This window comes from Fusarium phalaenopsidis, assembly GCF_050370095.1.
Source record: "Fusarium phalaenopsidis strain FUZ10S chromosome Unknown contig_32304, whole genome shotgun sequence".
Classification (NCBI taxonomy): Eukaryota; Fungi; Ascomycota; class Sordariomycetes; order Hypocreales; family Nectriaceae; genus Fusarium; species Fusarium phalaenopsidis.
In genome coordinates this window covers 2,145,023-2,159,244 of record NW_028145404.1, presented here as the reverse complement: position 1 = coordinate 2,159,244, position 14,222 = coordinate 2,145,023, and the positions used below count along the sequence as shown (strand labels likewise).

At 52.9% G+C, this 14,222-nt stretch overlaps 5 protein-coding genes across 5 annotated transcripts; 3 read left to right on the top strand and 2 right to left on the bottom strand.

Moving 5' to 3' along the window:
• Positions 1-770: 770 nt before the first annotated feature.
• LRP88_09952 (uncharacterized protein) lies at positions 771-1,601 on the top strand (the record flags this gene model as incomplete). The annotated part of the gene is made up of 2 exons (XM_083246425.1): positions 771-1,106; positions 1,170-1,601. 2 exons carry the CDS (start codon positions 771-773, stop codon positions 1,599-1,601), a joined length of 768 nt encoding a protein of 255 aa, XP_083097538.1.
• A 247-nt stretch (positions 1,602-1,848) lies between these two features.
• LRP88_09951 (U2 snRNP complex subunit BUD31) lies at positions 1,849-2,348 on the bottom strand (the record flags this gene model as incomplete). The annotated part of the gene is made up of 2 exons (XM_083246424.1): positions 1,849-1,992; positions 2,046-2,348. 2 exons carry the CDS (start codon positions 2,346-2,348, stop codon positions 1,849-1,851), a joined length of 447 nt encoding a protein of 148 aa, XP_083097537.1.
• A 306-nt stretch (positions 2,349-2,654) lies between these two features.
• On the top strand, positions 2,655-3,541 carry LRP88_09950 (NADH dehydrogenase [ubiquinone] 1 alpha subcomplex subunit 6; the record flags this gene model as incomplete). The annotated part of the gene is made up of 6 exons (XM_083246423.1): positions 2,655-2,697; positions 2,751-2,812; positions 2,938-3,084; positions 3,161-3,271; positions 3,333-3,353; positions 3,533-3,541. The coding sequence occupies 6 exons, from the start codon at positions 2,655-2,657 to the stop codon at positions 3,539-3,541; spliced, it is 393 nt and encodes a 130-aa protein (XP_083097536.1).
• Positions 3,542-3,544: 3 nt separating this feature from the next.
• LRP88_09949 (DNA-directed RNA polymerase core subunit RPC19) lies at positions 3,545-4,071 on the bottom strand (the record flags this gene model as incomplete). Its single annotated transcript, XM_083246422.1, has 4 exons — positions 3,545-3,584; positions 3,639-3,719; positions 3,770-3,861; positions 3,916-4,071. 4 exons carry the CDS (start codon positions 4,069-4,071, stop codon positions 3,545-3,547), a joined length of 369 nt encoding a protein of 122 aa, XP_083097535.1.
• Positions 4,072-10,938: 6,867 nt separating this feature from the next.
• LRP88_09948 (uncharacterized protein) lies at positions 10,939-12,273 on the top strand (the record flags this gene model as incomplete). Its single annotated transcript, XM_083246421.1, has 2 exons — positions 10,939-11,141; positions 11,205-12,273. 2 exons carry the CDS (start codon positions 10,939-10,941, stop codon positions 12,271-12,273), a joined length of 1,272 nt encoding a protein of 423 aa, XP_083097534.1.
• Between the last annotated feature and the right edge of the window lie 1,949 nt (positions 12,274-14,222).

Below are 14,222 nucleotides of genomic sequence, written 5' to 3'. Positions count from 1 at the left end.
CTGCAAGGCTACTGTTGCTAGTGGGTGTCTGAGGCTGCCCGATGGTTGGTACTGCCAAGGGCATGTTTGAGGCTCTAGAAATCACGTTGCTTCAATCACCACACTGTCAAATTGCATGCATCTCTCCTCGTCAACTTTTAAACGTCGGTTCATGCTTCATCACCCGTGGTCCGTGCTTGTCTCTTGTGCCCCTCACCAGTTCATCAGGCAGCTGAAGAAAATGTTACGTGCGTGATCAATTGACAACCACGTCAACGTTTAATATCGTGTTTTTAAAGTGGCAAATTGCATTAAACATCTGCGATGCATAATGTTCATTTCTGTCATACCACCAGTTTTTTCACTATTCGTGCCCGGCCTGAACCAATGATTTTAACATGAGCCTATCGTTGGACGTTTGATCGGCTAAGGCTGTAGCGAGCTTTAGCGCCCGTCACAGCGAAAACCCCGCCATATTTCACTGAGCTGCTGATCGGCCCGCAACTCCAACGCAGAAGCTCGAGATCCAATTCTTGGATATTGTCCCGTCTTTGCCTCAACCTCACAGTTGTACAGCCTTTTGCTTAACCTTCTCCCCAGTAAATAACACCAGGTTACACACACCAAAACCGTCCAACATTGCTTCGCCTCCCACAAGCAACTAGCAACAGCCCAACATCCTCTCAGGCTCGACAAACACACTACCCTGCACTCACCGCTTCGCAAGTCTCTGGTTTGCTTCAAAAAACGTAAATTCTACCGCCCCAATCAAGCTCACCACGCACAAAAAGATGAAGCGCTCACGAGAGCTCCAAGAAGCTCTAGATTCGGACTCCGAAACTGCAGGTACCCAGCCCACCATCCGCCCGGTTTTCAAGGTCACCCAGCTCGACTCTGCCATCGACGACGAGCTCGACTCATTCGCCATGAGATGCAACTTGCCACCGCACAGAGAGCCCCTGGCTTTCAAGACCTACGACGAGTACGAGGTTCATTACAACAAGTCTCACACAAATCGATGCCTCGAGTGCCGCAAGAACTTTCCCAGCGAGCACCTGCTCAACGTCCACATTGAAGAATGCCATGACCCGTTGGTGACTGTCAAGCGGGAAAAGGGGGAGCATACTGTAAGTTCTAGCCCATGTCCCTTCTGCATCGAATAGAGAACTGGTCCGACTGACATGAAATAGTACTCCTGCTTCGTGGAAGGATGTGAGCGCAAGTGCATGACACACCAGAAGCGGCGGATGCACCTCATCGACAAGCACATGTACCCAAAGAACTTCTTCTTCGCCGTCACAAGAGATGGCATCGACGGTAGGAGGTCCCTCTTAAACGACGGCAGTCACCACCGCCGCCGATCTTCAACCAACTCGCAAGTCACAAAGGGCTCTCGGCGCCGCGCAAGTCTTCTCGAGGCCGAGGGCGCAAATTCACAGCAGGAACCCAAGTCACCAAAGTCACCAAAGTCACCAAAGGCACAGAAGGAGGAGAAGAAGCCGGACAGCGACAAGTCCCCAGACACGGAGATGGCGGATCTTGCCGGCGCCATGTCGTCGCTGAGCTTTGTCCCCCCAAGCATCCGGTTCGGACGCGGGAGGGCAGGCTTCTCCAAGAGATAGGATATGGATGGGTACGGAGTGTCCAAGCTGTGTAGTAGAATCAGCACCATGTTATGAAGATATGAAATGGCCAAATAAAAGGATTTCTACCTCATCATGTCGACCTCCATCGCTTTCCACCAGTCAGTCGTAGACCCCATGATCTGATAACTTCCCTGTTGCGCCAAACGCCGTCTCTTTTGATTTCGTTTTTAGTCTCAATTTCCCATACCCGTCCGGTGTTAAAAAAGACTCGAGCTTGCCATGTCTAGTCGCTCGATGCGCAACCTCTGCAGCCGCAGCTGACGCACTGGATGTCCTGATCCTCCTTCATCTCCGCTCGCGGGACTCGGCAGATACAAGTGCTGTTGAAGTTTGTCTCCTTTGTCTGGATGCAGCGCAAACAGCAGAGCTAGGTAGAGTTAGCATAAAAACATCAAATAGTGGAAAGCATGATGAACCAACCTTCTCATAGCCTTGCTTCTTCCACTTTGCGATCAACATGGCGTCCGCATAGCCGTTCTTTAGGAGGAAGTCATACAACTTCTTGCTAATCGCCTCCTTCTCGTAGTATAACTCGTAGACGTATCGACTGCGCTGATGCGAGATCTGGAAGATTTCCCACTGGGCCTGATGCCTAGGTCCTGCTGGCGGGGGCTTGTTCTGCGCATCCTTCATCTTGTTTGCAAACACAAGCAAATCGCTTTCGATATCCTCAAAGCCCTCCGGCGGAGGCTTTCTCTTGGATGAGTGTCGGATCGCGGGCATGATGGGTGGTTGCGGTGGTTGTGTTATTTGTTGCTGTTGTCTGGTTCTCGTCGTTGTTTTGCTTGCGCGCGCGTGTTGGAGAAACCCCGAAATCGCAGGTTGCCTCTGGCAAAGTTAAAGGTGGCGTCGCTGACGAAAGGCGGCTTTGTAAGTGGGAGATTCCCCTTGTGGCTGTGCACTAGCGTGTGGCGCCCTCACCACGTGATCCCGTTCCGGGCGCTACCTCTCGTGCATCTCGGCTTCGGGAATCTGGGAAACGTCAGAGCAGAGTGGTTTCCCGTCGTTCGAGAGCATTGATTGCCCACCATGGCCATTACGCCGACCCAATTTGCCAAGAAGACGGCGCAGTGTGAGACGACTTGCTGACGGCTACATTTCTGACCTTGCTGATGCCCCCGATAGCTGCCAATTGGGCGGACGCGAAGCGTCGAGTCCTCTCCTCCTACCGAGAATGGCTCCGAGCTGTACGTTTGACGAACCCCAACATGGTCCCTACGGCTGTGGGAAGACTATGGCCCTTACTTGGAGGCCTATTGAAGCCAGAGGATCGAGTCTTCGTTCACAGATCCGACTAACCAGCGAGAACCAGGCCCCCGAGGTCCAAACCATGTACAACATGCCCATGCCCGTCTCTACGATCCGAACCCGAATGCGACAAGAGTTTGAGCGACACCGATTTGCGAACAAGCTGTCCGTCGTGGATGTTCTTCTGTTCAAGTCTCACGCCGAGTACCAGGTGCGGACGATCCCTACGGCCAGGAGCGGGTTGGGGATGATGAGAGGGGTTGCCTTTGCTAACCCCACGATTGCAGGAGACCATGAACTTCTGGAAGCAGACCAACCACGTCATGTCCTACTTCAAGGAGGAGAACTTCCGAGGCGACAAGAGACTACCGTCGAGCTTCATGACTGGTTTCCTGGAGGTGAGCATCATTCACCCTATGCTGAGACGTAGCTAACAAAGACATAGGGTCGCAACTAAAGTTAACGGCAGTGATTGCTCGTGTATATAACTTATTAGAAGGAATTCATCAAAACGCCTCTATGTCCATCGTGCTCCATGTGAATGCAATTGCCTTTTTTAAAAACCCCTGCAATGCCCGTTCCAGATTTACCGGTCAATTCCCTGTTCGGCATTGTAGGCCTGCCTCTTGGTCCAGAACTCGTCAGCAACAACGTCGCAGACATCCTGAAGATCAGTCAATCCCTTCTTGAGAGCATCCACCGCCGTACCACCTAGTGAAATAGTTAGTATGGTGAATAGGCTTTGTAACTAGATACCATATGAACGTACTGTAGGTCTGGATGCGGATGTTCATCTTGGGCTCTGAGGGGTGAGGGATTGAGTAGGCACAGAACTCGACATCAGGGCTGAGATATGTTAGTTACAAGTACAAAACGACGCTTCTGGTAATAAATACTTCTTCATGACGATATATCTCAGAGCGTTTCCAAGAGTGTGGCCCTCGTCAATGAATTCAAAAGAGGCGGCAGTGTCTGTTGAGCCAGGCAGCTAAGTGGCTTGTCAATAAAACCCATGAATGAGGAATAACTCGAAAAAACTTACAATTCTCACTCGCTGGGGCTCAACCTCCTCTTCCTCTTCTTCCTCCTCCTCCTCCTCCTCCTCCACGTCCTCACCAGGCTGCGCAGAGGCTGGGGCATCCTCCATATTGGTGTCCTCAGCCCGAGGCTGTTCTTCCTTCTTGGTACGAGCAGGCATTTTGATGTATGGAAATAATTCAAGTAAAGGGTAAAATAGGGTGGTTCTCTTGTAGAGTCTTGTTGCGAGGTTGACTTTTTTTCCCTTTCCACTGGAGTATCAGAGGTCGGAGCCTTCAATCGCAATGCCACTGAAGGAAAATTTTGGCGGGGCCCGAAAAGGCTGACCAGTGGGCAGAGGGGTCCAATCGCAGTTGATGAGGCTGTGCCGTGGCGCTTCCACTCTAACTGCAAGGCTGAGTGGCTGAGTGTGGCGAGCATGGTAGGGCTATTGGAGGCAACTGGACAACCTATTCCACCAAAGCATAGGTCTGTTACCGTTTGGATAGATGATATTGCAAGCCTAGATCTAGAGAAAGCCTAAACATCTTCCAAAATTTACCCCTTTGTTCTTTTGACTTTTTGGGGAATTTTTCTCCGATCACAGTCTTTGTCCATGTGTATACCTACATGGATGGCAAACTACTTGGATCGGTACCTGTTGAGCAAACATGACTTCTAAGCCCTGCCTTTGCTTTTTTAACAGATTGTAAGAAGCAAATATATATCTATTTTAATTTCGTTCATATCTTTGATGACTATCAAGCTCATAGCTTGGATTCTTCATCCGGCGCCGCCGTCGTCGATACTACGACGGTTTGTCTTAATCTACCATGTTCGACCAGTGATATAATAGAAAACTTGCATGACAATTTGTCAATGCCATGATTTTGGCTCCCGGTCCTGCGTGCCAATGGTAAACCAATAGGTCAAGAAACCGATGTGTTTTCCGGCAGTGCCGACAAACGTACATATTAGAGTCCTCACCAGTGCCCGCAATGCAGGGTGGTTCCCGGTTTTCGCTGCTCTTGGCCCGAAGCTCATGATATCAACATAGGGTCAATTCATTTATTTGATTAGAAAGGGCTTGTCACTCATGGTACGACAGCTGTGGGATTGTTGGCGCAGCACATTTGCCAAATTTAGTCCACCGAAGACCCCAAGACACGCACACGTCTTGTTGCACAGCTCTGCGCAAGACGGCCAGGCTAGCGTTAGAGACAGTCTGAACGGAAGGGTGCATGATGAAGTGGTCAGCTACACGCAACGGACGATAGCGTGGCTCATCCAATACCGTGAAGCAGATATTGCCCCAGACAGTGGCAGTCGTCTCAAGTCAATATCACTCTCCCGCATAGAACCAGCCCCTGGGGAAAATGACTGAGAGGTCCGATGATGCCGACCATGGTTCATGCCTTGGAATGTCACCATATTCTCCCAGGATATTCCAAGTCGTCCACGAGGCAAAGTTTGAAGATTTGGCATATAGACAAGGATGCCCCTCATGTCTCGGGCGTCATGGAGGGGCCTTCAGATGAGCCAACAGAGCTATGTGCACAAAACGGCAAGAGTTGCGGCCGATAGACTGACTGCCCGGACAAGGAAATGCCGAGCCAAACTCTGGCCTCCTATGACGACAAACCGCAACCAATTTATCAACCAACATAACATGACCAGCAACTGTGTATCACAACCACAAACCTCGCTGGGATCAGCTGGATATCTATTCAATGCAATGGCTAGCCACACCAGGACTCAGCACGGACCAGCCATGATTCGCGTTTGAGGGTTTGGGAGGGTAGCAATGGCAAGCCAATCAGAGACCAAGGCCCGTAGGTATGAAACATGGCAAACGACGGCGCCCAGAAAGGGTGGTTGCAGAAACGAATTGGGCACTTGTGCTGGGGGCCCCGGGGATTGTGCTGCTGTCGCAGCGAGAGGTGTGGTGTCAGCGCATGTGGAGGAAACCCTCCATAAGCTCATAACCTGAGACGCCGTCTCAGGTGAGGTGAAGCACAACAATGTGAAAGCCCTACAGAGCATGTCCGCAATCCGCAACAATTGTCCCTGGTCCGAAGGGTGAAGCGGAGGCGAGAGTCGGAAGAGAATCTGGGTATTCACGTCCTCAACCAAGCCGACCCTCGTCAAAACCATCAAATCGCCGGTGGCAAGCAGCTTTGAACCAAAACAAGCCTGGGGAGAAGCCACCTGAAGCGATGGCGGCGGGAGATGGGCGGCGCCTTTCTTCATTTCGCATGGCCCACGGCGTCGAGATTTGGTTGGTCAAGCTGCGACGGCGCTGAAAATAAAGGCATGCAGCATGTCGAGTCGCCCACCCGGTTTCTGCTGTAGAGAACTCGGAGCCTTTCATCTGGATGGATATCGGCCTGGTAAAAATACCCGGAGAAGGAGGTTTGGGGGCCTCAGCGTGCTCACAAGGTTCGCGCCCAGATTCTGCGCTGGTCAAACCATCCTAAAAGGGATCACCACCATTGAGCGGGAATTCCATTTCGTTTGCTGCTCACTAGAATACTGCGATACGTACTGTGCACGGCACGCATGTATGGACATGTGGCAGACCCGAAAAGAGTGGACGCAGTAGAAATTAATCCTGCAGCGAATGGTTGGCCAGAAGCGGTGGTGAGGATGGATGATGGGTGCGGGCCCGATCAGAGCCAGGGGCTAGTTGACAGGGGCTGTTGGAAGGCTTGAGGACGGAACTGGGGCGCTGTCAATGCCGGTCAAGAGAAGATCGTCAACGGAGACTTGCCATCCATCAGTATGACTGAGGCAGAGCCCTAACTAAATACCTCACAAGAACGGGGAAAGAAACGACTTGAGTCCGGGAAAAGATATGAAATAATTATTAGGTTTCGTCATAAACTTGAGCTTTGGTATAATGAATACGTGTTTGGCGCATCACAATAATATTTTCACTAACAGGGAATGCGTATTGTTGTCTTCCGTGCACCCGAGCCTCTGGGGATGTCGATATTGACAGTTGGTGGTGATGAGAATCATGAAAGATGGATGGGCAATGGAACAGCAGATCGTATACGATTTTGTGAGGGGGAGTGAGCCGAGTGAAGATCTTGATCTGGATGGAGAACAGGCTGAGGCAGACATAAGACGACTTGCAACGCACTAAGGCAGCTATCGTTCGTCGAAGGGCAATAGTGCAAGTAGATGCTGCTAGAACCCGGGGCGATTTGCCTATCAATTGCTGGCCTTCTCTGTAGATGTAGCAACTATTGACTTGTAAGCGGGGATCTCGGGGGCAGAGGGGCGAAATTGTCAGTGGTGGCAGATGAAGGCTTGCGACGACGAAGACGACGACCGCGACGATGAATGAATGAGGAGATGGTAGATCGTACGAGGCGAGAAACAGTCCTTCATTTCTGATTCTCACCGTTTCGCCCTTTGCCTCCACAGCCTTGATCCCTCGCGATAGCAACTCCTTCTTGTAACGTTTGGCTAGTCTGGGGTTGTGTCTGGCAGGTCTTTGCTGGAAGAATTTGTGGCCGAAGATCGTCAGGGACCCAGGTCCGTTTTGGGATCCAGCGTGTTTGAGAATGCGTATGAGGGGCAGGCAAGTTTCAGCATGTGGGAGTGGCAATCCAGGCATGGATGGTAAGTGGGAAAGGGAGTGAACGAGCCGAGATAGTGGGGAGACGACAGGACGTGTCAGTGGAAGTGGGTTTTGGGAGGCGAACCGGCCGTGACTGGGAAGCAGCGGGGGGTGGTTAATAGCCACGAGGCAGCCCAAGATTAGCTCGGGATGAGATTGCATTGAGATAGACTTGCGTGCGAATTGTATTGTCGTGTCTGGAGGAGAGTTTGAGTTGGATCGAGACGTGTAATATGCGGGTGGGATTCGAGATGTTCTACTGCAGGACCGTACCTGCCTACCTACCTACCTAGTTGAAGCCCGTAAAGCGCACCTTCCTTGTTGTACTGTAGAGGCATTCATGCAACTCCGGGTCCCGTGATTCCAGCAGCTCCTCCTTCACTCGTACCTAACACGGGATTTCCTCATCTTACATGCATTCGCTAGGTGAGGTGCTTTTGCAGTGCCTATGGAACCCTCATGCCTAGAAGGATACGCATGGCCCGACGTTCAAGAGCCCGAGGCCTTGCATCAGCAGCTCGCAGCTAATCGTCCGGTGCCTCCCTCCCCCTTTTCCTCCCCTTTACCTCGTGTCTGTACGGATGAGCTCTCACCATTGGATGTCTGCATTCAGAGTCGATGCTGCTGCGCCGTGGATCGCTGACGAAACAGGTTCCATCGCTCAGAGACGGCCGACTCACCATCCATCTCGACTCACCAACCATGGACCTTGAGACCGCTAGCGTACCAGCGCCACGGGGTGCACTAGCGGAGAGCATCCAGCAGGAGTCCTCACCTCTGACCCTCACGCTGACACTGGCTGTTACAGGTTATGGAGGGCTGCCTGACAGGAATGGGATGGGATGGATTCCAGATTCTACCGAGCCCATCCCATGTCCCTCAGACCACTCCCCCGTCCCGGTAACCGACCGGCTGGACTGGCTTCCAGTTGCGACTGAGAACTGGAACCACAACAGCCGGGTTGTGTAACAACTCACAGCACCTCGTCTTGATCAGTGATCTGAGACCCAGGACTGCCACATAACGCTGGCTGGTTCACACAGTAGAGAGAGATTTTCCCAATCTGTATGTCTGAGATGGACACCGCAACTGTTCAAGACCGAGGGGCGGTCAGCTTCAGATGGGAACATCACACAGGGGCCGTCAAGTCAGTGCAAGTATCGTCTGGTCTGGTCTGGTCTGGTCTGGGGCCGCGGACTGAACTGCGGTATGTTGATCCCATCTCCAACAGCATCTATGTAGGCATCTGCAAGTGGGCGATGGTTGGACATGCATACAGGCCGAGGACGCAAGAAAAGGCGCCCGTACCGCAACCGCACAGCGGGCACAGCGCATCACGGCGGCCGATGGAGAGAGAATGCAGTGCTCTTGGGCATGTGAGGTTGGCTGCCAACAGCCTGTACAGGGATAAAGGCCCAACCAGCAGCGGCAGGGGCCACGTTGGAGGGTTTGTTAGCATCAATGTCAAACCGCCAGCGACGGTGAGAGCGAGGCCGATGGCGACAAGGTCGACGACGAGTGGCCGACGGTTGGCTTGGGTCGCGTGCATCCAGCAGCAGGATTCAGGTGAGGAGGACCCTGGACCCTGGCTTGCCATGCCTCGTGTCGTTTCTTTGGGGTGTTTGCCCGCCTGTCAATCGCCTATCCGTCCGATATGAATGGCCGTGGCCCGTCTGGTTCTGGCTTGATTTGTGCCTGTGCGGAACGACACTGGAGGAGTTGTGTGGGTAGGGACTTTGGCTGTCTGTCTGTGGCCTACTGTGCCTGTGCCAATCGCTTGGACTGCTCTCGAGATGCTCATCCGGTCTGCGTCTTCACAATTGGTGTGATAGCCTCACCCCTCCCCATCTGGCTTCTGGGCTTGGAGCAACCAGGGGCGACCCCGGTCCTTCTCTATCCTCATCGATCCCATCCATGTCCCTTGGCTCGTCTGGCTGGGTCGGATCCATTGCTTCAAGACACGAACCGGGCGCCATGCCTTTGTGTCACTTTTCCCCGTGTCCCCTTTCATAAAATACATGGCACCAAATAAAACATCGCCAGGTACCCGACCGACCCCTCATCGTCAGCTGGCGATTTTCTGCCGTTATTCTGCGACTTTTTGTCTCGAGCCATCCTCCTCTCTGGACTCTCTTTTTCTCTCCTTCCCTCCCGCATCTCATCCGAGTCCTTCATCCCGCTATCGCCAACCTCGCACCCGAGCTCGTCAAGTGCCTGCAACGCAACCAGACAGAGCCATTGCTAGGTGCCTACTTTGTGACTGCTCACTGTCACTACTGCTACCGCCGACGCCAACGCCTTTCCGCTTCGTCACATTTGCTGTCGGCTGTGGGAATCTCTTCATTCGCTAATTCCGAGCCCGTGGCCCACGGTCTTGCATCCCACGCTGTTGGTTGGGCGCTTGACTGCACTGCATTGCGCTGCACTGCGCTGTACTTACCGGATTCCTTGTTCCAACGGCGACAAGATCCAATACCAGGACATTGTCGATTGTCTCTCCCTTGCTTCACCACCTCTTTTCGCTATAATCCAGCTGTTCTAGTGGCCGTCCAGCGGAAGCACCCCGCGCCCATCTTTTACCCAAAAGAACCAAGCGACCCTTCTTTGGCCGTTTGCCCGCTGCTTCCTACGCACCAACTGAACTGAGTTGGGCGAAACACGCCAAACGCGGGCCTGCCGAGCCAACAACCCACACCTGAAGTTCCATGTTAAAACAAGTCGCCAGTCGACCGACCGAACCACTCTGACGCCCCCTGGCTTTTCACTCCCTCAATCAATCAATCAATCAAATCAATCGTCAGCAGCGAACAGAGGCGAGACTAATAATTGTCCTTTTTGTCTTCTTTTTCTGCTGCATCTTCTTATCTTATTTTTAATTTCGATTTCTCGATCGTCCTCCTCTTTGCCGGAAAAGAGGAAAATTACCCAACCCAGCCTTCGACTTTGCTCTGTCACATCTCGCACAGAGCTGAACCGCCCGGTTTGAGCTTGGACAACTAAAGGAGCCCCAGCCGTCGAGTCGAACCACCAACCAGACATCGCGGCCTTCCTTGCTGAGCTGAGCTACCTACTCTCACCAGCCTCCCGGTTCTGGACAGCGAGCCTTCCATTGCTCCATCTTGTTCCACGACAAGACAGAAATCTCGTGCTGACTCGAGTCTGCCACGTCCACAATCGCTTCCATTCCTGTCTCGCGGCCCTCGCCGAACGATTCATTTTCCTCGCCAAGACAGGAAGCCTCCGACTTGCGAGACCCAGAAAAACCCAGCAGCTCGGCTCACTCTGGCTCGCTGACTGGCCCGACTGGCCTCTCGCCCTCCTTGCAGGTCTCCTCGCACCCTGCCAACTACGAACCACCTTTCGCCAATTCCCACAGCCAGCCCTGCATCCGCTCCTTTCACTATGAGTGCTGCAATCGCAATGGCCCCCTCTCCCGCTCCTCACGAGAGGCCCTCATACTCTGAGCTGCCTCCTGCGCACACGTCGGTTTCAACCACCGCCGTTTCTCCCTCTGCACAGCGGTCCGCCGCCGCCCCTTCAGCATCGAATGCGACAGCGCACTCATCCAACAGCAGCAGCCCCAAAGCTGCCGGCTCTGGTCCCAAGTCCTCGCCCCCCAGCGCGTAAGCCTCAATTACTCCTTGACCACCCAAATTTTCCCTCTTGCTGACACTGCCTGTCTCTAGCTCTCGATCTACCGGCGCGCCTCCCAAGATTGTCGTCAAGAAGGAGCCCGCCTCCCCCGGTATGACCAACACGCGACCCCGGCCGCGAAGACTCGACCTGTCAAAGAACACACTCAAATCGAACCAGCCCGCCTCTGCGCGGCCGATGACCGCCCGCGAAGGCCTCGGTATCCAGGAAGTCGGTATTGCGTGTCTCTCCCCTGGCTTTGTCACCCAGGACCCCGTCATGAAGGAGCAGCTCCAGCGAAGTATGTCGGTTCGAGAGCAACAGCGACACATTATCGAAGCGAGACTGCACCAACAGTCTGCCAAAGGTGACGGCTCCGACAAGGATCCCGTCTCCCAGTTCGCCGCCAAGACGCCTGGCATGTCGCGAAGAAACAAGGCCCCTCCAGGCCTCTCTATTGTTGCTCCCTCTCACGAGCAGTTCGCCAACGAGCGAGTTATCCAGTCGGCGCCTCTTGGTCACAGCTTCACTGGTCGACAGCACCCTACTCCCATGACCCGACATATCGCCAACCAGCCCTCTAACCTGTCCAGCACCTCGCACATCCACCACGTCCCTGCTAACCAGACCAACAACCGACTGCCACCTATCAGCGACGTCTTTGGCCAGGGCCTCTCAGCACACCCCGACAATGCTCCTCAGTCCCTCTACCCCAGTGGCCCTAGCTCTCGGGGACCTTTGACGTCTCCTGGACACCCCCCTCTTCCCCAGGCCCCGACGCCCGGCCGTAGCCGCGAGTACAGATCTGCCGAGGAGGCTCAGCAAGACCTTGCCGGTGGCCGACCCGAACTTCTTCCCAAGCTGGTTCACTACGGCGGACACCAGCCCCCGACTCCTCCATCTCCCGCTCCTGGAAGCCGGCCTGTTGAGGCCTCACGAAGTGCCAGCAAGCGCCGGACGCGAGCCGAATATGAGGATGGCAGCCCTCCCCTGGGCCACGGCCCTGCTCCCACTCGCCGTGGACCCTTTGGCGCCGGACGCGACAGCCCCGAAACTCAGCGACAGAAGAAGGAGGAGTTTATCCGATTATGTGAACGGGCTTGGGATCTATTCCACTCGTAAACCTACATACGATATACCAATAATTCTTTACAACTAGACGACCTCGGAGTATGTCTGGCCTAGGCTCGATTCAGCCTGCCAGCCGAGGCGTCATTCTTGTTCATTATTTCTACACTATTACTGCGCAGCTTGCCTCCGAATTTTGTTCAAAAAGATATGAGAATCTGGCGGTCACGGAATGGGGGGTGTATCGAGTGGGATGTAATGTCTTTGTTCTAACGACGCCATGAGGGTTTTGCGTCGATATCCTAAGGGGTCTTTGGAGGTCCAGGCCTATCTACCTGGACAGCCTCTATTCTCGGACCGGCAACAAGTCGGTGGGGATTGGCTTGCTGGGCTGCCATGGTCGGCAGCAACTCTCTTGGACTTTATGGGTCTTGGGTTTTATATTATTTCATCGAGCTCTCTGACAAGAGGCTCGCAACATAGGGATCGTGGCAAAAAGGGACATTGAAGCGGTACCTAGCCGGTAACGCAATGATCCCAAGGGGGGGCTGGTGTACTACTGGGCCTCAATACAAGGAGGACGGATGGGTTGATTACATCGTTTATTTGTATGCATAGTTACGTCGGTTCCGGCCCAAGATGGTCGCGGATAGTTTTGGTTTTCTGGTTGTCGAGGCAGTCAAGTCAACTGACCTCAGTCAGATAGGTATGGGAAGAGTTTTCAAGTATGGAGAAACTCGAATGGGATTTACGCACCTGACAACAGGATATTTCAACTCAATGTTCCTTTGCTGGTGACTGCTGCGTTGTCTTTGTCTGTGCTCAACCAATCTGGTTACTCTATTGCGTAGTAGTCGAGAGTGAGATGCAACCTCGTGATCCAATGCAAGTCCTTGATTAAATTGGTTAATAACAGAGCTATTGAGTCTGTGCTTAAGGCTATTCTTTTTTCCTAAACCGTGTAGCCACCTTTTTGTGGTCTCGGCGTGAGATGATGCTTTGTACGGGTAGTGTCTTGCCTTTGATAGTACTTTCAACTGTCTTATGATCATCCATAATGATTCTCTTCATAGTATTCGTTATCCATTTCACCCAGTTACCTATTGCAACACCAATTAGACAGCCAATAATGCCTCCAAATATATCGAGACTCCCTCATGTCAAAGAAGCCGCTCGCTCCCTTCCACTCACTCACATAAACTTTCCACCACGTCAAAGCGTTTCCTTGACCGTCTTTCAAAAAATTAAACTTTCCCCGACTGAAACGCCGCGCAAAACTGATAGAACCAGAGAACACTCAGGCCGAAAAAAATGACTCGTCCCCCATGTCCAGTCCCAAACCATCGGGTTCGCGGCTTGTGGGCGGGGCGCGTCGCGAACGAGCCTAGAACATACTGCAGGACATACTACGTAGTAGTACACTCTTCTCTCTCTGCCCCTTCTTCCCTGCTAGAGGCAAAGCTTAGGTCGCGACGGATTGGGAAGAGCTCGGTGAGTGCTTTTGGGTTTGGCTTGTTTCAGCGGCAGTCGAGAACTCGGATTCGGATATGGGGCACGTGGGTTGGTTACAGCGTTTCTTTCATAGAACTTAGGGATCAAGGCCGACATCAACATCTCGTCTATTTTGGTTTGCTTGAAGCCCTGGTTCGCGCCAAGAGATATATAAGACTATCTTAATACCTCATGAAATATCTGTGTGAGATAGATCCTATTTCCTCAGTGCCCACACACAAACCACAACTTCACCCTTCTCCATCTCCTCCTCTCATAACCATACCCATCCGCCCACACTGGATCAATTCCCCGATCAATTCATGGTCTCCATCCTTGCTTGGGACTCTTCCCAAAATCTGCAGCGAAGCCCTTCGTCATGTCCATTGTGTGTGTGTGTTCTGTCCTGTTCTGCCTCGCTTTGGAAAATGAAAAATGCAACCTCTTGACATGCATGTCTGTCAACATCGTGAACCTCCCTATATCGCCGGCCCAATTCCAGGGCATAGGTA